General features: G+C 33.2%; 3 protein-coding genes and 1 pseudogene across 6 annotated transcripts; 2 read left to right on the forward strand and 2 right to left on the reverse strand.

Annotated features, from left to right (window-relative positions):
- Positions 1-841: 841 nt before the first annotated feature.
- Positions 842-8,059, reverse strand: LOC111277118 (serine/threonine protein phosphatase 2A regulatory subunit B''beta-like). 2 transcript variants are annotated; one of them, XM_022863306.2, is made up of 14 exons: positions 7,741-8,059; positions 7,425-7,640; positions 6,558-6,800; positions 6,317-6,422; positions 6,136-6,235; positions 5,696-5,801; positions 5,504-5,594; positions 4,727-4,868; positions 4,394-4,541; positions 4,099-4,208; positions 3,397-3,553; positions 2,870-2,995; positions 2,600-2,750; positions 842-2,269 (listed from the first exon to the last, which is right to left on the reverse strand). In XM_022863306.2, exons 2-13 carry the CDS (start codon positions 7,572-7,574, stop codon positions 2,610-2,612), a joined length of 1,620 nt encoding a protein of 539 aa, XP_022719041.2. In that variant the 5' UTR covers positions 7,575-7,640; positions 7,741-8,059; the 3' UTR covers positions 842-2,269; positions 2,600-2,609. The 2 variants fall into 2 exon arrangements, with proteins under 2 accessions (XP_022719041.2, XP_089620090.1); XM_089763964.1 differs by having other exon boundaries at positions 7,425-8,027.
- Positions 8,060-9,433: 1,374 nt separating this feature from the next.
- Positions 9,434-15,440, reverse strand: LOC111277119 (uncharacterized). 2 transcript variants are annotated; one of them, XM_022863307.2, is made up of 14 exons: positions 14,945-15,440; positions 14,811-14,851; positions 13,972-14,041; positions 13,698-13,846; positions 13,514-13,609; positions 12,657-12,727; positions 12,196-12,257; positions 12,033-12,096; positions 11,843-11,927; positions 11,534-11,660; positions 10,814-10,887; positions 10,673-10,736; positions 10,237-10,370; positions 9,434-10,024 (listed from the first exon to the last, which is right to left on the reverse strand). In XM_022863307.2, exons 1-14 carry the CDS (start codon positions 15,018-15,020, stop codon positions 9,740-9,742), a joined length of 1,398 nt encoding a protein of 465 aa, XP_022719042.1. In that variant the 5' UTR covers positions 15,021-15,440; the 3' UTR covers positions 9,434-9,739. The 2 variants fall into 2 exon arrangements, with proteins under 2 accessions (XP_022719042.1, XP_022719043.1); XM_022863308.2 differs by having other exon boundaries at positions 13,967-14,041.
- Positions 15,441-15,468: 28 nt separating this feature from the next.
- Positions 15,469-19,963, forward strand: LOC111277120 (uncharacterized; annotated as a pseudogene). The gene is made up of 10 exons (XR_016343681.1): positions 15,469-15,723; positions 16,312-16,671; positions 17,227-17,428; positions 17,894-17,962; positions 18,224-18,301; positions 18,483-18,572; positions 18,746-18,796; positions 18,997-19,230; positions 19,324-19,487; positions 19,610-19,963. The product of XR_016343681.1 is annotated as an uncharacterized LOC111277120 (transcript).
- Positions 19,964-21,141: 1,178 nt separating this feature from the next.
- Positions 21,142-23,284, forward strand: LOC111277121 (Pentatricopeptide repeat (PPR-like) superfamily protein). The gene has a single exon (XM_022863310.2). It carries the CDS (start codon positions 21,368-21,370, stop codon positions 23,129-23,131), a length of 1,764 nt encoding a protein of 587 aa, XP_022719045.1. The 5' UTR covers positions 21,142-21,367; the 3' UTR covers positions 23,132-23,284.
- Positions 23,285-23,634: the final 350 nt, after the last annotated feature.

Raw genomic sequence — 23,634 nt, forward strand, 5'->3', positions numbered from 1 at the left:
TTCCTGCTAAATTCTATCTGATACAAATATTGAATGACACCTGCAGTTGCTGTCTATTATACGTCTACAGTAATTCAAAAAATGCAATTTTCAGCCTGTCAATCATTCCCAAAAAGAGCACATAGAGTGTTTAATGGCCTCATTATTGCTAGGAATTATGAACAGTAGGATAATAAAGGTTCTACGTCATACCCAATGCTCACTATAATAAACAATATAAAGCATCAAAGACAAAATGAAAACAATTACTAAGATCTAATGCTTGAAAAATTGTTTATCTACTTTGAAGGAGAATACTATCCAGTAAATTTTTTTTTTTAAAAAAAGGAAAATCAAAGGCAATTACAACAGCTGATATGCATTGAAGACTAATTGCAAACAATTTAAAGTCAGCATTAAGTCGATTAATAAAATTCAAAGCAATTCAACTTTGATATTCTCGGAGAAAGAATTAAGAATGCTTAACACTAAAAAATTCCAGCTTTTTTCCTACATTTTCTCACCAACCAAACAGAACACTCAAAATCTGAGACTAGACGGATCCTAAGAACCGAAAATCATATATCAAGGAATCAAAAGCTATAATTCAACCAAAAACCACAAAAAAACACTGGACTTCCCAAACAATCAATCAAAATATTCCCTTTCAATTGTCCAACGTTTTCTCGCCAACCAAACATAAAGAGTCAAATCGAAACCTCAACTCAATCTCAGAACTTAAACTAAAATAAAAATAAAAACTCCCAAAAAAACAAAATTCCTCAAAAAAATTAAAAAAAAAAAGAAGAAAAATGAATTATAGCAATAATAGATTATTATTATAAAATTGATTATGCCATACCAGCTTTCCAAGGCTTTAGAGTTGGGATGAGCTGTGCTGTGACTGTTAGAGAGAAGCGAGATCTGAAAGAGGAGTTTGGAACTCGAATAGACGGATAGAAGGATAGGCCTTTAAGTGTCAGGGAAGGAAGGGCACTTCAAAGTCCTTGTCCTATTTTGCTGCCAGCAGCTCACCACGTCACACCGAATTTACTTTATAATGTTAATAAAATTTGCTAACAATATTTGTTTGATTAATGATTTTCTTTAATATAAAGTTAAAAAATTACTTTAAAATATTTTTAACATTTAATTGATACATACTTGTTAAATACTATCTCTTAATAATAATTTTCTAAAAAATTTAACTAAACTCCAATGTCAGTTGATACAATTTTTACAGTCTTGCTGTTTGTTTTTTAGTTTTCATTGTCAATGACGCAAACCAAAATTGAATTTAACAATTTTTCTTTTTATAAAAAAATGTTCTTCCTTTGTATTTAGATATATCAACTGATAAGAAATTTCTTGCTTGAGGTTGACACCAAAAACATCTAAACTTTGACGTATCGAAAGATTGAAGTTCAACATTTCAATCTCCATTGTTCTTGTACTTCCACTTGTATCCAAAAAGAAGGACAAAAAAAAAAAAAAAAACCAATTTGGGTTATGCATCTTCCAAGGGGAGGGAAAATTAATTTTTGAAAAATAACTATATATGCATAACTGATTACCAAACTCGTAACTCGTAAGCATAATTATACTCAAGCCGGAATGAAGGCATGAATTTTTAAGCTCGTGTGGTTAGTTCAATGATTTTCTGTAGCACTTCCATAATAACTCCCACCACTTTATTCTTACAACAGAAATTTCAAATTTCACAAATAAATACACGATTTACTTAACCTAAGTTCATGGCAAAACTAAATGGTAAAGAACCCAAAATTATAATGAAAAAAAGGGGGAAAGCAACTAAAATCAATTGCTAGACGAACATGATCCAAACCAAAATTGCTTCCTAAATAGAGAGCTAACACGCCATCCCTACACTCAACCATACCATTAAAATTACTAAATGTACGAACCAGGATGTCTCGGAGGAATATACGGATATAGATTGTATCTTAGAAATAGAGAATGGAAAGGGTATTAAAATGTTCTGAGCTTCTTTAAACCTGGATTTCAATCCTCACCTCCCAGCAAAAACTCGTCCATGTGAAAGGTGCTTTAGATAAAGTGGGGCTCGAATAGCATGATTCAATCATGTTTGGTCAAACCATGTATGCAAAGGCTTGAAATCCTTCACTGGTGCATCAAGACTACATCCCACATGGCCAAGCTCAAAAATTTCCTCCAATGACGTCCGATGTATCTTCCTCGCCCATTCAAGGTGATATTCTCTTTCTGGTGCCCAGCATGGAAGAAGTGAGTTGAGCTCTTCCCTGAGCACCTGTAGAAACATGAAGATCATGAGAAAAATAAGTATGGTATAAGAAGCTAACAGACATTTGTTGTTGAGTTTGCACAAAATTCCAGGTTGCTTGATTATGAATGCTTTGCGGTTGTCATTTTAGCTTTATTCTTTGATCTGGTACATTTGCAAATAGCTAGCAGGCAATCCATTACTAGGACCTGAAGATATCCCTGCCCCATCTGAGACTCTGTCTTCAACATTGGCTAGTACATTCTTTTATTTATCTATTCTTCTTTTTCTTTTATTTTTTTTTTCACAAAAAGGAGAACTATATAAAACAGCAGGACATGAATTGGACAAGCTTACCCTATTCAACTTAGAAGGGAGCCTCAAGTGATTCATCCCAAACTTCTGCACTTCCATTAGAGGCATCTTCGACATCTTCTTCCATTGAAAGCCTAATATATTCTCTATGTGCAAATCGATCCCATTCTGTCAATGTAGGATTCTCACGCTCCTGTTTGTCCCAACATAAACAAGGCTGTTATTCAAAACTTGAATAGAAGTGAGATGTTATACAGTTCCTTTTAGAGGTAATATTAAACAAGTAAATAAGAGCTGAAGGGTCACATTTACCTGACGAATGAGGAATGGATCACGAGTTTCAAAGGCAATGAATTTGTTGAGATTGAAAAGGATATTGAAAACACTTCCAGAAAGTTTAGAACCTTTCAGGTCACGAAACATAATATAGCTGCCATTCTGCAAAAAAGAAAATTTCAATCATCAAAACATGTAAAACAATGTTAGCAGTGTATACAGAGGAGCATGCAATGGAAACTCAGATCCTAAAGGCCCAAACAAGCATATGGTAGAAAGCAGTTCAAAGAATAATTAGCTCAGGGCCTTAAATCTCACTAAATGATCTATTGTAAAGCAGCCAATAACCTGCTTCAAGAGGAACAGTGAAAGAGACAAACTCAACATTTGTCAGAAGCCTGCCTTCTGGACAATTGTATTATACCAGACAAACCTTTAAGTTTGAAATTACAAGCAGAACATAGCAAAACAAATATTATGAGTCATTTCCATGAACACACTCCCATATGCACCATAAAAAACAGGCAAGGAAAGAAAAAGGGAACAATAATAAAATGGCAAACCTCCGGTTTAACCATGTCAATTATCTGACATAAGACGTCCTCAAAGAGCACAGGCTCCTGTGCCATGCATTCCATTCGATGCAGCTGCTCCTCATAAAAGAATTGCATTTCATTACGTGTTAGAACTCCATTGCCATCCAAATCTATACATTTGAACCTACAAAAGAAAAAAATAATGCCCCAATTACTGGTTAGTACTGGAATAATTCCCCACCCTGCCAAACTATGTCAAAGTATTCCATAAGAGAGAACAAAGGCAAGAAAATGTTTAGAATATAACATTGGGGAAAACTAGCCAAGAATAAAAAAATTACTCAGAAATCCAATATTAATGTGATCATTCATAAGCTCCACTCCCTCAAAACACACTGCTATTTCTCGCCCTCTGACAACAGGGGCAGAAAATATCAAGGCAAATATCCATAAAGCTACAAATGAATCATTAAAGACCTTTATTTGTTTAGTTAAATTTTGTTTGGTCAAGACTAATTTCCCAATCAGTAGCTTCCGACAAATCCTTCAGAATTTTTAGGTAAGAAGTACGAAAAAAAGCTATTTTTTGGGGGGATTTTTCAAAAAATGAATTCAAATGAAAAATAGGTGCATTTACTTTCAATGCTAAGTAAGCTTTTAAATTGATAATCAGTTCACAATATCCACTATAATAACCTTGAGCCTACAGAGAAAGAGCACAAAATATACCAATACTCAAGACTAGGCTCAGATGACTTGTCTTCCTCTGCTAGGATAAAGTAAACAAAATCTTCATACCCCATCTTTCCTTCAACCTTACTGGTAAACTTTCTTGGAACCTAAGATGATATGAAAGCATAACATGAGTGAAAGTTCAAAATATGAAAATAAATATATCAATCAACGAAACAGAAATAGAAGAGGATAGTGGAATAGACAAAGTACAATTAAATGAAAAACGTCTTTCTGCGGGTAGACTGTGGTTTAGACCAAGGAACAAAAATATTATCTGGTTCAGACAAACCTGAGAAAATATCCTATCGACAATCCGGTAGGTAAGCGCATGGTTTCCATATCTGACAAGGTTCTCCTTGTCAATCAAGAAATCATGATCTGTATCCAGCTCCCAAAACTTGCAGTATATCACGTAAAAATGTTCATACGAAAAGTACCTGTATATATAAAAATATTGAAAAGAACAGAAAAGGATCGAAATGTCAAAATAATTGGTATCAGAAGAATGCATTAAGCATGCATCAAAAAGCAATTATAAAACCTTATTCATGATTTTGTGGAATTTGAAAGCATCATAAAAATCAGTTTCCCACTCTATGCATTCAAAGAGCCAAGTCCCTACCTCAAAACTTTATTAATGTCCTCTTCCTCATCAGCATGTAGCATGGCATCAATCAAGTTTCCACGTTTCAACTCCCTAAGAGTGAGGTGACCATTCCCAGATCTATTTATGTAGTAATATATTCTGTATATGACAGTTTCAGCTGACCACGTGCAACAAAAGTTAACAAGCAACATCAGATTCAGCAGCACTAGGGACAATTTAGACTCACAAACAACTGACAAGTGCAGAGATAGTAGTTTATGCTAACTGTTTGAACAGTATTGAAACCGGAGACTAAAATGAGAGCTATATTGCCAATCATTCTTACTAAAGACAACCAACAAACTAAACAACACTGCAAATCCTTTTTTCTATGCATCTTTTGTTTCTGTTTGAGAGATGTGTAAATTTCAACACTTGCTCATCAAAGAATAGGATTGCATTCCTACTTTATTAATATGCTAGACATTTTATCAATAATTTTTAACATAGTGTTATAAATTATCAAACACATTTGAGACAGAACTACTTCATCAAAGCAACAGGGTGAACTTCAGTCATAGAGATTCAAATGAAAATAGATGAATTTACTGGATTTGTGAGTTCAGATCTTAGCGGTTCAAGCATTTAATGAAGGAATCAGTTTGGGAACAACTCAATATCAGTATTCAAATTCCTTAAATATTGCAAAAGCAGGGGAGAATGAGATATATCAGAAAGTAAAAATTTTGCATCTCAAAAATCCAGTTGAAATGAGAAAACAGCCAAAAGGTATCAAACAGACGAAAAACGAACCATATCTTTCCTGAAACTCAGGTGTACTCTGTAAGAACTCCAGCCCTGGATGAGTTGCCAATAGTTCTCGGAGTAAAGGTTTGAAGTCATCCTGTCAAATTGAAAGTATACAAGAAATTAAGTTTAAACATAGACTATTAGACTATCAACCAATATCGCAGTTGATTTAAGCTCTTGAAAACGCATAAAGACCTGAGTCAGGTATTTGAGATCTGGTTGCTTTAATATTGTATATATTTGGGTTGCTATATCCCTTGTCAACATGTTGCTATTGACCCAATAATCAATAAATGCATCTCTGCAAGCAGATTAGAGGAAAAGTTAGTAAAAGCTACAACAAGATGCTAACTAAATGACATCACAATGAAAAGCAATTACAAAGAGAACCAGTAACAGATTAGGAGTCAGATTCTAAAATAGTATTTTCATTTGTTTATCACAATCAGTAGCAATATAAATTTATGACAAGTAGTTTTCCAAAAAGGCCCAGAATGGAGAGCACTTCACAAAAGAAACAAATCAAAATATAAAATTTTCATAATTTTCAAAGAACTATCCTAGCAGTTTCAAAGGATATGATAGATCTAAGATACAAATATAGCTGTTCCACTTCCATGAAAAAGAAAGTATACCTTGTAATCAAACCAGTGCTACCAACATCAATTTTTCTGAAAAGTAATGGGGAGAAACATGAAGGCAGCTTGCAGATTTCCTTGGTCACTAATTTGAATTCTGAAATGCATAGGAAGTAAAACATGAATATCAGATGAGTTTCAGAAATATCTGTTAAGGCAATGCATGCATGTATCTTACCATGCAGCTTTAGCCCATCTGGGTGGCCATAGAAGAACTGATTGATTCGAAGCATGCATTGTTCTTTTAGATCATTTGGAGGTGGACGGCCATTTTTAAAGTAAAACTGGAGACATTTTCAAGTACCAATATAACAAGTTATCACCACTTCAGCATAGAAAGGTAAATATAGCAGATAAAACACAACTAAGGACAGCAATGGAGAAAAAAAAATAACATATCAATTAAACAAGATCCAAACCTGAGGTATCAACTCCTTCACAGGCTCGCTAACTACTTTCAGTGGAGAGCCCAAGTTTGAAGGACCAGCCCTTTGTTTTGTTATACGAGGGGAACCAGATGTACTTCTTGGTGAAAGGGGAGGAGCACTGCCAGCAGGAAACATGGAAGGTAAAGAATTGCTTGTGGCAGTACTTCCACTGGAAGCATTACCGCGAACATTCAAAGGATTACCCGCCTTTGCATCATTAACCAATGTCGTCACCTAGCAAGGTAACAAGAATTAAACAATGGTGCACCTCCACTCATAGACTCAGAGGAATATTTTAATAAATTACATGAATACCATATGCTCTGCTTCAAAGTCACTAATTTGGGGGGGAGGGGGGGGGGATTCCATATTTAAATACAAAAGAATAATGATTTTATCATCATTTGAGACTAGATAAAAGGTACTCTGGGATATTGTTAAGACTGTTAAGCTTCCAACTTAAAATCAAATTGCACAACAGAACTCTAAACTTAATCAATGTACATAACACTACTTAACAAAGACATCTAGAAAATTAAGAATCGGAGGTCACTCACAACATTCCTTTGACATCCATTTTAATCAATTAAAATACCTTTTTTAAATAAGGAATTCACATACACACAATGAACTAATTAAAAGAAATATAATAAAATCACAATAATCCGGTATCAAATATACTTTAATTATCATAAAAATAAATTACTTCTAAAAAAATTACCATCAAATAACCGACCAATTAACTGATTAGAACAATGTAAGGGCAACAACAATCAATCATTTTCAATTTAAGTAATCAAAAACAATATAATTCAAATCAAACACCGCGAAGATTCAAAATTGGAAAACGAAAAGTACCAGCTTGTTAACATCGGGAAGCGAAAGCCACTGTTCGAAAAGCTTTTGAGTGAATTCAGGATTGGATTTGAGAGCTAACGGAGACATCTCCTGGAGCTGCAATAACTCCGCATCCAAACACGCTATATCTCCAACAACAACTGCCTCCATTTTCTTTCCTTCGCATAACCAAACACAGCTCAAGCAACGTTTCCGCACAGATCAAATGAAATGCAGCTTCCAAAATTTAAATTACAAAAAAAAAAACAGATTTAAGCTAAGAGATTTATTTTTAATAATTAATTGAAAAATGTCAATGAGAAACTCCGATTTGAACCTGAGAAACCATTGGAAACCCTAGATCTTCATGGAATCACGGAACCTAGCTAGACAAATTTTCTTATTTTTCATTTTTTTCCTTTTTTGATGTTACCGATAGAGTGATTGGGAGGAGAGAAAACGAAAGAAAGTGGATAAAAATCTTTTTTTTTAATATTTTGAGAGAACGAGAGAGAGGTCGATGCGATTCAAAAGAAAGATTAACTAAGAAATTGCAGAGATTTGAGTAACATATGAGAAAAAAAGAGAGAGAAAAAGATAAAAGAAATGTTTTTTTTTTTTCTAAATTTAAAAGAAAAAAAATTTACTCTTTATTATTATTATTATTGTTATTATTTTTTGCGAAGTATTTTGTCCAAGAAACCGACTTAAAAAGTGTCAAAAAGTCAAAACCTTGAATAACGTTTCTCTTCCAAGATTTTCAAATTCGGTGGACAAATGGGGAATCATTTGCAAATCGTTTATGAAAGTGAAAACCTAAGATTTTTGTTAAAGAAAAAGGTTTAATTTAATAACATTATTATATTTTTTTTTATTTGAGATAAAATAATGTTATTTTTAATGTTTATATCTGTCAAAATTAACTATTAAAATTAAAATTTTAATATTTATCAATAAAGTATGCAAAACTTTATATATAAAATAAAATTATACAAATAAAAAAAAATTGATGGGGACTCTTAATCAAATAAAGCATAAGATATTAAAAAGATTAAGGGCAAATATTTTGAATATTTAGTGTACATTTGTAATATCTACTTTTACTAAATAATGAGTTTCTAAAATTATATAATTTAATTAATTCATACATTTACTCTTAAAAAAAATTTTTAATACATTTTTAATTTTTAATATTATAATTTTTTCACAAATTATGTTTTTTTGTAAAAATAAAGTTTGTTGTATATTATATAATTTTTTTTATCATTATAACAAAAGGTATTTTCATAATTCAAAGTTTTATTATTTTTATTTGTAAAAAAAAAATTCTTACTCATTTTTTTTAAAAACATGTATTTTATTTTTTGTTGAACCAAGGAGTCCAATGTCTAAGAAATCCCTCTACTTAAGAAAAATTCATTTAATTTGATAGTGACATAAGATGGAAAGTGAAGGGTGTACTGTTGTTACAACTTTATGTGATTGACATAAATAAATAAATAGGAGTTTTAAAAATATCCAACCTTACAAAGAGAAAAGATATAATAGTACTAGTCAAGGGGGCATATTTAATGCAATCATAGGAGCATCATATATTTTTTATAAATTTCTACTACACACCAACTTCAATGCCACTTTTATTGTTCATCAATTGGACAAATATCCATATTTAGGAACCTTCTTTGCCAAGTTGGTGCAAAATAAATTGAACACTAAATAATAATAAAAATTATTATAATTATTATTAAAAAAATTATTATAATTTTAATTAAAAAATTCAATGAAACAATTATACTAAATAAATTTATTTAAATTAATATTTAAATTCAATTGCGATCAATTCAATCACATTAAAAATACAATTAAAATTTAAACGGATACTTAATTTAATTGATTTTTACATTTAAGTATCCGATAAATTTATATTTAAATCTTAATGTTTGTAATTCTTTTATTTTCATATTGTTATCTCTTTTTATAAAAGTAGTATAAAATTATCTGTGTAGGCTAATATTGGTGACCTAACAAAATGATAAGCAATAAAGTCAGCTTCTTTTATGTAAAAATCAAATTACATTTGCCAATTGCATCATAGAAAAACAAGTAATTCAAAGAATGAGAAGGAATTAAATCTTAGTATCCTTCTCTTCGTGACTCTACAACAACATAGCATGATGATGAGTACGACAATAATATATATGACCTTTCCATCGAAAAATGTGGAAATTTAGCTGTGAATGGACCCATTAATGAGTGTAAGAACTACGTTCTGATTGAAATGGGAGACTGGGAGGATTACTCCAAAAAGAAGAGCTATCTCTTACCAAATGGGACATTCATCCCTTCCGCTTATCTGTAACCCTTGAATGGTGCTCAGAGCTCTTATTTTGATCTTCTCGGAAGGCTTTTGAGGTTGTAGCTCGGGAGAGGGATGATCTCGGATCCGACCCAGAATGAAGTCTCTGGCTTGTGGAGAGGCGACTACTACCTGAAAGAAGCCAACTTGAGCGACTATCGCTGGGCCCCACGGACGAGGTTGGCCTGCTGCTTGAGGCGACAGCCCTCTTGGACAAGCTGCTAGGTCGTTTGGAAGAAGTTCGCCCCCTTCCAGAATCGTTACCCTGGAAAAACATGAGTCATTATAGCCTTCATAATTAAGGATTAACTCTAGAGCACTGATTCTGAGCTCTACATGCATCCTCATAGTCAAAGGCATGGACGGATGAATCAAATTTATTCCATGAAGTATATCCAGATCCATATATGAAATGGGCAAAAAACAAAAAAAAAACTAAGAGTAAATACAAAAGAATTTACGGCAGTCAATGCATACCAAATCCTTTGATGGTGATGCCTTCTCTGATACCTTCTGCTTTGAATGATCACTGAGATGTCCACTTCCTGAAGCATTTTTCCTAGTAAATGCCTCAACAGCACCTGAAAATCTATCCCGAATTTCGCGTCCCACTAGTTAAAACATGCAAGGAAATGAGGGAAAAAGCATTAAGATTCACTTAACACAAGGGAAAAAATTTTTGCTTCCACAAATTATCAGCCAAGAAACATGTTAAATCACCCAGCTGTAAAAAGGGAAGGTTAAGTATCCAAGCCTCAAGCATCATAATTGCATTGAGAACTTTATTTAGAAGTAGGAACTCTAGAACACTATGAAAATCAAGTAATTCAAATACATCCTTAGCAGTCCAAACATTTTAATTACACAAAATTTTATCCTCCTCCCTACGGCCTCTCAGGAGAACAAAGCACACCTGATGGCTTCTCTGTTCTTTCAGCAGATGTTCCAGCATTCAAAGCAGCCTTTCCACTCGACAACTGAAAAGACCCAAGACAGGAAATAAGAATAATCTGCGATAGGAGAGATGTACAGCTCTAGGTTGACAAGCACTGACCCGTTGTCTAGAGCTACCAGTAAGCTGGGGATACTTGAGAATGGTCCAGTCAAATACATAGTCAAACTGATATCCTGCCAAGAAAACCACCTCGGGAATCAAACAAGGCCATATACATTCCACCAGCCTTCAAAGAAATATTTTCACATGATGTTTTCCATGATTTTATAAGCAAGTCACCATATCATGCTTTACAACATCATGAAAGCAGGAAAACTAACTTCAGTTATCCATATTGCTATAATAAACTGTGTTCACCAAATGTTTGAAACGCATCTTGACAGGAGTTAAGATACATCCCATTTAGTCCACTATAATTGATATATGATAAAATCCTTGTTCATTTTGAAGGTGTATGAGTTACATACTGATATTTGGGTACAAACAATTATGGTACAGCACCCACCAATATATGTGGAGTTTGTGATACATTTAAATGACCCTACAGATGACCAGAAGATACTAGAAAGCTAGGTTGTCAATTTTCCATAAAGCAACCCACCTCCCAATTGCTTCCACTATAATGCACAAAATTTTATGTGAATTATAGTCATGCTTTGGATGGTAACAGTTGTGTTGAGAACCACACAGATTAGGATATTCATAAGTTTAGAAATATTTTTGGGCAATATGAAGGATACAAACAGGTCTTAACTTCCAGTATTAACTGAGATATGAAGGCAGTATTTTGAATATGAAACTATAATCATTGGTTCTTACCTTCTCGAATAAATAAGTCACGGAAAAGCCTCTTCAAGTATGAATAATCTGGCTTGTCTTCAAAGCGCAATGAACGGCAATAATGGAAGTATGATATGAACTCTGATGGATATGACTTGCAGAGTGCCTAAGGGAAGGATTTGCATATTTTATGTAATTAGTTACAAATAAGGGAAGTGTAGTGACAGGGTAAAGGCATCACCCTTGCCTTGCCTTGCCTTGCATATTTAGAATTCAATATGAATGCAACATGCGTTAAACTATAAGCATAGTATCCTACATGCAAGTGCAAGTTGAAATTTAGAATACCTCAACAGGAGTTAGCATCTTCTTTTCACTGATTTTATCATACTTCTGTTTTTTTGTCCCGGCCTTCAGGCCCTGCCAGGGAAGGCTGATGCCAGCAGCACAAAAATTTAAAGAACATGACTAATGAGAAATAGTTTCTACATCAACAAACTTAGAATACACAAAAGAATAGTGCTTATATTGTAATAACCTTCCTCGTAAGAAATACATGAGCACATAACCAACTGATTCCAGATCATCTCTTCGGCTTTGTTCTGCACAAGAATAGAGAAACAATTAGATTGCACAATTCCCATCATGTCCAACATGAATAAGCAGCAACAACAAAATAACTAATGTGGCACTTTACCCACCAACTCCAAGGTGAGTGTTAACACTTGCATATCGAGCTGTGCCTGTAAGATTCTTGTTCTCTCTGTGAAAATAGCAATTCACAGAAGTTGAAGCAAATCTTGATCATGAAGACTAAGTAAATAAACAACCACTGCTTGTCAAAATGTGGTAACTTTCTAGACATTTTATAGTAGTATGTAAGCAATGGAACATAAAACAATGTTAGCAAAAGCTGGTCAAATACCACAACTGTTCAAGAACTTTCAGAGTACACTGGTAACTCGCCTCTCTAGCTTGTTTAGCTAGATGCTATCATTCTCAAGAAGAGTCACCACCTATAGGCAATTAGTTTATAAATATCTATCTCTGAGATAGAAAACATTTTACATACAACTAATAACATACTAGATAAGTGGAACTGCAGGAAACCAGAATTCATTGTGACATTGTTATGGATAAGAAACAAATAACAAATGCATACCTATAGGGTATATGTTTATGAGTTTGAAGATCCCTATACTTTTTTGCAAGGCCGTAATCAATGATATACACCTGTTACAAAATCAATGTGATGATTAGTAGAAAGATGAGGCTTTTAGTAATAAAACTTTGTATACCATGTAACTACAGTTGCAATAACTTTTGAGAACATACAGTAAGGAAACCAACAATTATCAACCATTGATACAGGAAAGATAAATGAAATCAAACTTCAATATGCAATTGGTAACTGACATGGCATGGACATGTAATACTTAAGTATAGCTCAACTCAAGGAAATAAAATTTTAAAACTCTACAAGAGGACATCAGGAAAAAATTTTAGTTTCCCAAGTTATTTCAATATCTTAAATTCACTCTCCATCGAATTAAATAATTGCTCGTTATTTAAGATGCAAAAATGCTTATGTAAAAGCTTCACAGGAGAAAATCTCATCGATGCATCCACAATACAAGATCTTGCAGATGTGTCCTCTCTTTGAACTTCTCACTTAAGCATGGTCTCAGATCACAGTGTATACAAAAGAGGATTAGCTTTTACTCTGAAAACACAGTAATTTTTTTTTTTTTTTTTTTTATTATTTTAAACTCTCTTATTGTAATCTGAAACATTAACTGCTGAATTATGAGTATAAAGTCTTTTGACTAATGAGACAACTGCATAAGATAATCTTAACTCTTAAGAACCACATATCAGTATTAGAAATAAAATAATAAGTTTTGCTTTCACAATTTCATCCTTTTCCTATTGTCACCAATCATGAAGTACAATAACATTTCAATGGAGTGCACTCTACCATCTAACTAAAAAGAGAAAGCATCGCATTAGCTCAAATACCTGATTTGCTTTTCGTCCCAAGCCCATTAGAAAGTTGTCAGGTTTTATATCACGGTGAAGAAATCCCTTTGAGTGCATATATTCAACTCTATTGATCTAAAGGGTAACAGAAATAAAAGAACTCATCACAATTAATGCTAAATAGGAAGACAAACAATTTCTCCAGTAAGACAGGTAAACATACTAACTGATCTGCGAGCATTAACACCGTCTTCAAAGAGAGCTTTCTATTGCAGTAGTTGAACAAGTCCTCAAGGCTTGGCCCTAGAAGCTCAATAACCATAATATTGTAGTCACCTTCAACTCCAAACCAATTGAGATGGGGAAACCCCTCTTCATCAAAAACAATAAACAAAACAAACAATGAGCTTTAGCTAATTTTTTTCATGTTCAGTTCCTTTCTTCACAATTCACTATACTTATTATTAATCAGCAGAGAAAAAATAACAAAACCTTACTTCCTCCTTGAAGAAGGATGTACAACTTTGACTCATAGTGAAGTTGAGGGTGCTTGGTCTTTACAGGTTCCTGAAGATGTAAAGGAAAAGAAGATCCCAGGTGATCAATATCCAATGAGATTAAGCTAAAGAATCAGTAGAAACATTCTAAATTCACTTCCCATAACATTTCAGGAAGAAAATGATGCTTTTCATTGTAGAATGCATGCACGGTTGCAATATCTAATGCACTTCTACGAAGCAGCAACTCTCAGTCTAGTTCCATTTTTTAAATTTTCGGTCTATGTATCCCACTTCTAGCTTTTGACAGACATAACGCTTACACGGTTTTGAGAAGTCAAAAAACTAGAAAATACCCCAAAAAGGCTCTAGCCCAAAAATCAACTTATTTTTTAATCCATATCTCTATTTTAATCAGCATTTTCAAATACATCACAAATCAATATTTTAGCATCCTTCCATCCAATCTAGCAACCAAGTCAAAACTTTATGCCAGTAACGGCATGTTCTAATCCAATAAATCTCTTCAACTCACGACTTATTCAATGCCTAGATACACTGAGAAATTACCACACATTCTCATAATAACTTATATAAACTCATATTTCCAAGCATAAAATATTCAAACACCAACAGATTCCATTGATATTGAAAATACAACAAGCAGAACTCGATTATGCCTTATTTCAGAGGTAAAAAAATCTAAAACTAATCCCTAAAAGTTTCTTATACCAGGCGATCGTATGCCAATATCTAAAATCAGCAAATCACTAACAAAACTTAATCAAATATATAGTTATAAAATAAAATTTAATTAAAAAAAATAATAAGGCTCATACCATCTTGATAGCAACCTCTTCCCCTGTCTGTATATTGACCCCTATAAAAAAATTAGCAATGTAAATCAGATTAATTATTACTTTAATTTAAAAGGTAAAAATTAAAGAATGAAAGAGAAGAGAAAGAGATTTACCAAGGAAAAGCTCGCCGAAAGATCCAGCTCCAATCTTTCGACCCATTTTGAATTTTCCACCGACAACACGATCCATTATCACTTCAGTTGATTATTCACCAAAAATTAATCAAAAACTAAAACGAATATTTACAATCAGAGGATTTTACAACAAAATCGGCTCGACATGGGGGAAATAAAAGCCGGAAATTATTGGATCGATGAGCCACATTGCTGAATAAAAATGAAAAATTTAAAAAAAAAAGTTGAATAGTTTTTGTGAAAAAAATCCAAAAAAAAAAAAGAATAAAAACAAAGAAGATTATCAAATGAAGAAAAGAAAAGAAGGCGGGAAAAGGAAATAGAGAGAAAGAAAAGGGAGATTGCAATGAATAAAGAATCTCTGATTTCTTTGGTTTTTGAAGAAAAAAAGTTTTACGATAAAAAAAACTTTTTTTCGTTTTTTTTCTTTTTATTTTTTCCTGCTATTTCTCTTCCTCCTCTCTCTCTCATTTCTATTTTCCTTTGGCTTGTACACGGTTAAGAAGACGGCTCCAGCAGACAGACACGTGACCAACACGTGCATAATAGCTTTAAAATTTTTGTAAATATAAAAAAATAAGTTTTTTAATTACGTGGCAATGGTGTGTGTGTGTGTGTTTTTTTTTCTTTGATTTTCTTCTTAACCAAACAGGGAAGCTTGAAAATCGAGAAAAAATGACCGAAAACTCGTCGGATGAAAAGAAAGCGAAGAATCTGTTGAATCAATTGGAGGCAATTTTGGAATCTGATCCTCTCATGTAAGTGATTATATGTTATTTTAAAAGTTAGATTTTTTTTTTTATGAAAATATATAGATTTATCTTGTTAAATTTTGGATTATAGGATTATTTTTTAATATTCCGTGGCGTTTGGTTACTGAGAAAGTGGACAAAAATAAAAGAAATTATTTTTAAACTTTCTCTAAAGTGAAATGTCGATAACTCTGATAATTGAAATGAAAAGTTAAGAACATAAGCGGAATAGAATTATTAAAATTGAGAAAATAAATTTTTGTTGCATTTAATGTAATTAGAAATTTTATTTGGGATTTTATTTATTGACGCTTTTGCTATATGCATTTTTGCACAACAGGCAGAGGTAAAGTTTGGAATGTAAACAAAAAAAGAATTTGGAAACTTAAAAATTTTGACTTTAATGGAAAGCAAAAAGAAAATATAGGTTTGTTGCTTGTAGATAAATTTCTTTGAAAAGCAGACGGTAAAAGTGGCGGCGAAATGGAACGTCGGTCATTTGCTAATTTATTCCCACTTAGTAGATGTTGAAATAGATTGTTTTATGCCAGGATTGCCATATGAAGCTAATATTATCGGTGTTCTTGAATTCAGTGATGAAGTAGGGTTTATTCACCCATCTCAGTTTATCACACTCAGCAAAGAGTGTGGTGAATCTGGTGATTCATATGAGGGTGGTGTTTTCGGACCTATAAATACAAAATTTTGGAATGGAGATCATAAGTTGGGCATTTCCACCGAGGTTCTTCTTCCCTTGTGTAAGGCTGCAAAAGTTGCATTTATGGATGCGATGAAACAATATAAGACACTTTGCAGCTTATCGGAGAATAAACATGAGGATGAGAATATCATATATGGCTCTTTGTCCTGTCAGTTTTTTGAAAGTGAAGTTATGAAGCATAGCAGGGCGCTTTTATTGTTAAGCTGTGATTTTGGCACAGCATGGAATTCCAGGTTTGCTGCATTCCATTATTTTATCTATGTCTATACTTATCAATTAACTTCTTCCTTTCACGTGTACTTCATATGCACAAATCAATTTCTACAAAGTTGATTCGGAATTGTTACTTGTTTTCTGTTGCTTGTATGGCATTGTAAATGGGTTCTTATTTGATCTAATTGAACCCTATTTGCTCTTAGTTTCACTGTGGAACAATGGTTGATATATATGCGAAGCGGATTTGTAACCTTGGGCATTTCAAATATTTCTGGTTTATCCTGCTAATGAATTTCGTTTCTTTGTTCTTCAACCAGTCCATTGGGGTTTCAGGTCTCTATTTAAACTCCATGAGACCAAGATTCGGGCATAAACTTTGAAAATGATGGAATCAGACCTTGACATTATCTTTGCAGGACCACAAGCTGAAAGTTACTGATTTCTTAATGTCTCCCTTATAGCCTTTTTCAGCTTGGAAGTTTCCTATGCTTACTGTTATAATTGTGCAAGTTTTATCTTTCGTTCGATGTTTGCTTTAGATCATGATTCTAGTTTTTATATCATGTCATTAGGAAGCTAATTCTGTCAAAGAAGCAGCAGCTGTCAATGTTTATGGATGAACTTTTCTTGTCAGCCCTTGTTCTTTCTTATTGACCTAGAAGTGAACAAGCTTGGAGCCACAGGTGATGGGTGATCAAGATGATTTCTGGAAAATATTCAACTCTGCAAGAGATCATAGCAAAAGAATCCGAGCTTGTTGAAAAAATAGCTGAGGTTTAATTTCAGCCCAGGAACTGGATACTATTGTATAATAAGGTTTATTAGCTTTTTCAAAGTAAATCCTTTCTTTCTTTCTTTATCTCTCAAGAAGTGGCTATGAACTCCAAGATATGTAGTAGTTTGCCTAATTGTTTTGGTTTAGACTAAAACTGAAGGAATGTAAGTATGAAGCCTAGAGGTTTGCGTGCATTAAGCTATTTGATTTCTGATGTGCATCTTAGGTTGACTACTTATCAAAGTTCCTATGATTTGTTCAACTCTTTTTCCCCCTTTTTGTGTAAACCTATGAATCTTTATTATTAAGATATGCTCTCTCTTTTCTTTTTTTTTTTTTTTGTTGGACTAAGTCCCCTACTAAACCAATTATGAGATGTGTTTTTATTCATAACAACCAATGGTTATCCAAGTTACTTGTGGATAGAACCGCACTTAATGTAGTTCATATTCTTCTCTTTGCAGAGATAAAAAATGAACTATCGTGCCTGGAATCATCGTTGCTGGTTAGTTTCCTACATGACAAGAGAACAGGTTAGACACTTGGATTATGCAGATAGTTCAAATGCTTTATTGTGTCACAACACAATTTTTAGGTCGGTTGCACTTCATTTTTGTGTCATGAAAAGCAAATAATCAACAGCTGTATTTTAACACTGATTTTCCGAAGGCAAGTATGGGTTGAATCATGTTTGTTTTTAAGTATTTAAATGCTGAGACATTCTGTTTCAAGAAAGCATCCTTTTTTAAGTTCCACGTACATTTTATTTTATTGATATAAATATATACTTTCAGATGCTTCATGAGTTAAAGAAATCCAGAGATTGGGCTGGGTTGCATGTTGCCGATAATTGATGCTTTCACTATCGCAGAGTAAGTTTCCATGTTACAATCTAAATATGATATTGCCTCCCTGAAAAGATATGTTTGTGGTTCAAGGAAATAATGGAACATATTTTATTTTACCAGGATTAAATCATCATTAATTTAATCCCATAAATTTAAGTAACAATTTTTTCATGCAACTGATATCCCTGTGTACCTCAATTTGCAGCGGCTAATGCTTGGAATTTCAGGGAATTCCATCTGTAAACAAGAATGTGACAACTCTTCTTACGATGTTGAAAACTATCAAGTCGTGAAGGTACAATTCTGTGGCCGACATGCAAGTTCACACTATCTTATGTGAGATGACATCTTTATCAACAAGAAAGAATAGCCCATGTGTGCTGAAATTCATTAGTGACTATTGATGTCTTCTGAAATAATTTATGTACTACTTGCTTTTTGACCTCTTCAAAAAATCGTACTGGACAGGATGAACTTGATTTGAACGAAGTCTTAATAAAGCGTTATATAGGGAGAGAGGTATGAGGCTCTTCTCCTATTCTCTTTCCACCTTCAAACAAAGGAAAAGGGTGAAAGGGTTTTTGTACAGAATTAATGCACTTGCTCCTTGTGATTTCATTGCTTTTTCAAATTAACTGGCCTAGTTATTTGTGCTGTGTCCAATTCAGCTATTCTTTCAATCCTTAAAATTTTTAGTGTATATTGTTCGTATTTCACAGGCTCGATGGCTTCATCGTCGATTCCTGTCCCTATGTTTGATATGGCATTTGATAACTATTCATGGTATTTCATGCCATTCTGAGCAGAAAACCAGCATGAATAATGAAATCAATATCTTTTTGGATAATGAATTATGTCTCCTAGATTCCTGCTCAACCATTCAAGATATGGAGTTTGAGGATTTCAAAGCACAAGCAATGTATTCAGCAATTTATATTTTATGGTTCATAAAGGTAATATAATTTTGCTTAAATCAGAGCTTAAACTTTGAACAGGTTTCTTTGCAAGCTAGTAATTGGATGTAACCTTTCCATACCATGCATCAGCAAATTCCTCAATTTAGGGAGATGCAACTACAAGAGAAGCTTAAAGCAGGAAACTTGAAGACCATACTACATATGACATGTCCAGAAAGATCTTTCCTCTGGGATTTGTTGGAATTAAAAGGAAGCTTTTAATCAGCATGTAAGAGAGAATTGGTTCAGCATTGGTAAATATTACCTATTATATGATCTCTCCTTGACTATTATGCACAAGTTGGATTGTTGTACTGAGAATGAAGAATTTGATCCTCACTTTTTCTAATGTTTGATAAGATAATCTTATTGACAGGTAGGCGACAATAATATTAAGGTAGTTTCAACTTCCCAGAATGCATTGTCATGTTTTCTAACTCCGTGGAGGTCAGGATACCATGAGGGCAAGGCAAGCTATTATAGATTTGAGAGATGGCTGACCATTCCTACCTCGCCTAGGTCCTCGAAACAAACTTTTATCCCAAAAAAATGGGGACCAACTGCTAGCAAAACTGGACAAAGTCGACGCTTGAAATGCACTAGAATTCTGCTGAGTTGATGCGAAAACTTACAGCTTTGTACTGACCTTTGTGTTCCTTTTTTTTTTTTCTTTTTATAATTGATGTCCGCTCTTTGGATTCGAATTATATGAATTGGCGTTTGAAGTTCACATGTCATACACTCTATCTTCCCACTCCTTTAATGGCCTACCAAAACTAAAGCATCTAATGTTAGCCAGATCTTTTTGTCTCCCGATGTTCCCCAAAGTGATGGCTGCTTGCCTTGTCGAGTGGGAGCCATTGCAGACCAATCCCTAGGTCCTGGTTACATGTGGTTGTTAAAATAGAAAAAAAATCATTAATAAATTAATATATCGGATTGGGTTGCAGCTGGACTTGAAAAGCCTTATCTGTAAAATTTTGTTTGTATCGTGAAAAATAATTTCAAAAAAATAATTTTTACACTTTTAAATATTTATTTGGTAAAAAATTGATTGATCAATAAAAAATAATTTTTTAGTTAATGAAAAATGAGATATTTTTTAAAAATTATTTTATGAATTTGCAAAGAAAGATATTTTTCAAAAAAACTATCTGTGAGCAAAATTATTTATTTTGAGTATAATTTTATTTTATAAATAATATTATAATATATTCATAAATAATATATTAATAAATATTATACTAATATATTAATATTAATAAATAATATTGTATTAATAAATAAATAACATTATATTAATAAATCATATATTAAGAAATAATATTATAATATATTAATAAATAATATAAAAATAATAAATAGTTTTATTTTAAATATTTTTATATTAACGTAATATTTTAATATTAAATAATATTATTGAAATCTATTTATTTTTTAATATTAATAATTTTAATAATAAATAATTTTAATAATAAATAATTTTAATATATTTTAATAATAAATCATTTTTAATATTTTAATAATTATATTAATATTATTAAAATTTTAGAAAAATAAATAAATAATAAAAATATTTTTATTAATTTATTTAAATAATAAAAATTTCTTTTAATTTAAAAACATATAAATAATTTTTAGAATTATTTTTCGAAAGCTATTTCCTTCGAGACAAATGAGCCTAAAATTCAGTCTGAATCGGGCTAAACCTACTGAGCAGAGCTTGTAGATTGACGGGCTATAATGAGTTGGACAGGTCTAATTCATTCCAAAATAGTCCAATTCTTTCTCCTATTGGTTTTTAGACCATGGGCTTTCCAGGTCAAACAACATCCTGAACTCCTAATCCAAACCAATATCCTAGCCAGATTCCTTATCCTTAAGTTATGCCTGGGAATCCATCTAAATGAAAAATCTGTGTTAAGGGTGCATTCAAGCTAAGAACAACATTCGACCACAGACACACAATTCCAACGGCCAAAATTGAGTTTGTCATCTTTTCCTTTCACTTTTACAGCTTACAGGTACTCTCTCTTCATTCATTTCTTTCTATCTTCCCCCCTTCAGTTTGTTGTAGCAAATGATCTTCCTTGAACACTGAGCATCAGGAAAGAAAAAAAACCATAATTTATCAATGACAATACTGTTTTCAACTGAGTTAATTCCTCGTAGTCTACCCTTTTCTTCACAGCAACTAAAGCCATCTTCAAATTCACTTTCACCTCATAGTTCTTTGGTGAGTTGCTTAAACCTTGAGACTAAAGATGGAAGTAGTAAGTCTAGAAACAAGCAAAATGTCAGGGTTTCAGCTGAAACAAGACCAACCCATCTCATGTCTTTTGATTTTAAGGAGAATCATCTTGTGAAATTACTCGATAGGTCTTGCAAGGCAGGCGAGTATAATGAAGCATTTTACTTTCTTGAGTGCATGATTGGTAAAGGTTACAAGCCTGATGTTGTTCTTTGTACAAAGATGATTCAAGGGTTTTTCAATGGAAGGAATGTTGAGAAAGCTGTGAGGGTGATGGAAATTTTGGAAAAGTATGGGGAACCTGATGCTTTTGCTTATAATTCATTGATTAGTGGGTTTTGTAAGATGAACCGGCTTGATTCCGCTAATAAAGTGCTTGATAGGATGAGAAGTAGAGGGTTTTCACCTGATGTTGTCACATATAATATAATGATTGGCGATTTGTGTAGGAGAGGAAAACTTGATTCAGCTTATATGGTTTTGAATCGGTTGTTGAAAGATAATTGTAAGCCGTCTGTTATCACCTACACAATTTTGATAGAGGCAACCATACGTCATGGTGGCATTGCTGAAGCTATGGAACTTTTGGATGAAATGTTAGCAAAAGGACTTCGACCAGATATGATCACTTACAATGCAATTATTAGAGGAATGTGCAAAGATGGGATGGTGGATAGAGCTTTTGAGTTGGTTAAGAGCTTAAAGGCGAGGGGCTGTCAGCCTGATGTTGTTTCTTACAACAATTTGTTACGAGCACTTTTGAATCAAGGGAAATGGGTTGAAGGAGAGAAACTAGTGACAGAGATGGTTTCAAAAGGTTGTGAACCAAATGTTGCTACTCATAGCATTTTGATCTGCTTTCTTTGTCGCGAAGGAAAGGTTAAGGACGCTGTAAATGTATTAAAGATGATGAAAGAAAGGGGTTTGACGCCTGATTCTTACAGTTATGATCCATTGATTTCTGCATTCTGCAAAGAAGGGAGACTAGATTTGGCGATTGAGTATTTGGATTATATGATCTCCGACGGTTCCCTGCCAGATATTGTTAACTACAACACTATCTTAGCTACTCTGTGTAAGAATGGAAAGGCTGATCAGGCTTTAGAAATCTTTAAGAAGCTTAGTGAGGTGGGATGTCCTCCAAATGTGGGTTCTTACAACGCTATGTTCACTGCACTTTGGAGCACTGGCAATCAAGTCAAGGCTTTGGAAATGATATTGGAGATGCTAAGTAAAAGAATTGGTCCTGATGAAATTACTTACAATTCACTAATCTCATGTTTATGCAGAGATGGGATGGTAGATGAAGCTATTGAGTTGCTTGTAGACATGGGAAGTAGTAAGATTCACCCAACAGTTATCAGTTACAATACTCTTCTTCTCGGTCTATGCAAAGCACACAGAACCGTTGATGCCATTGAACTGTTAGCTGCAATGGTTGAGAAGGGATGCCAGCCAAATGAAACCACTTACACATTATTGATTGAAGGGATTGGTTTTGCCGGATGGCGTTCTCAAGCTATGGAGTTGGCCAATGATCTTGTCAGAATGGAGGCCATTTCTGAAGATTCATTCAAACGTTTGAACAGAACTTTTCCATTGCTTGATGTTTATAAAGAGTTTGCTGTTTCTGATTCTGATAAGTAAACCCCTTTGACGTTTTTTAGTCACATGTCCACGACATAAGCTGTTTAACTATAATCTTGTCATATCTTGTTTCATAACTCTTCTATCAAGTTGTTTATCCTCTGCGAACTTTTAAGGTGACAAGTTACAAATGTTTTTCTTATTATTTTCCCTTTATGCTTGTCTTCACCACATAGTTTTGAAACTTTTACTGAACCTTTCCAAGCCATCAAACAAGGTCTGTGGCTCAGACCTGGAGAAAATATCACTTTCAGCAAGATTATTTGAACTAAACAAATAACAGCCTCGTCTTGTAACAAGTAAATTTTTTTTTAATTGAGATTGTCATGATTTGAACCTTGATTACTGAAATTAAGAATCCAATATCCGATCAATAATCATAAATGATATTTTCATAATTCCAAACTAGGTTATTGGAAACCTGAGTGCTTAATACTGCTATAACTTTAGCTACCAACTTATATGCAGCACAAGCCTAAAGAATAACATAAAGTAGCAAATCT

The sequence above is a fragment of the Durio zibethinus genome, chromosome 7, assembly GCF_047325235.1.
Source record: "Durio zibethinus cultivar Kanyao isolate XHJ-2024 chromosome 7, ASM4732523v1, whole genome shotgun sequence".
NCBI classification, from domain to species: Eukaryota; Viridiplantae; Streptophyta; class Magnoliopsida; order Malvales; family Malvaceae; genus Durio; species Durio zibethinus.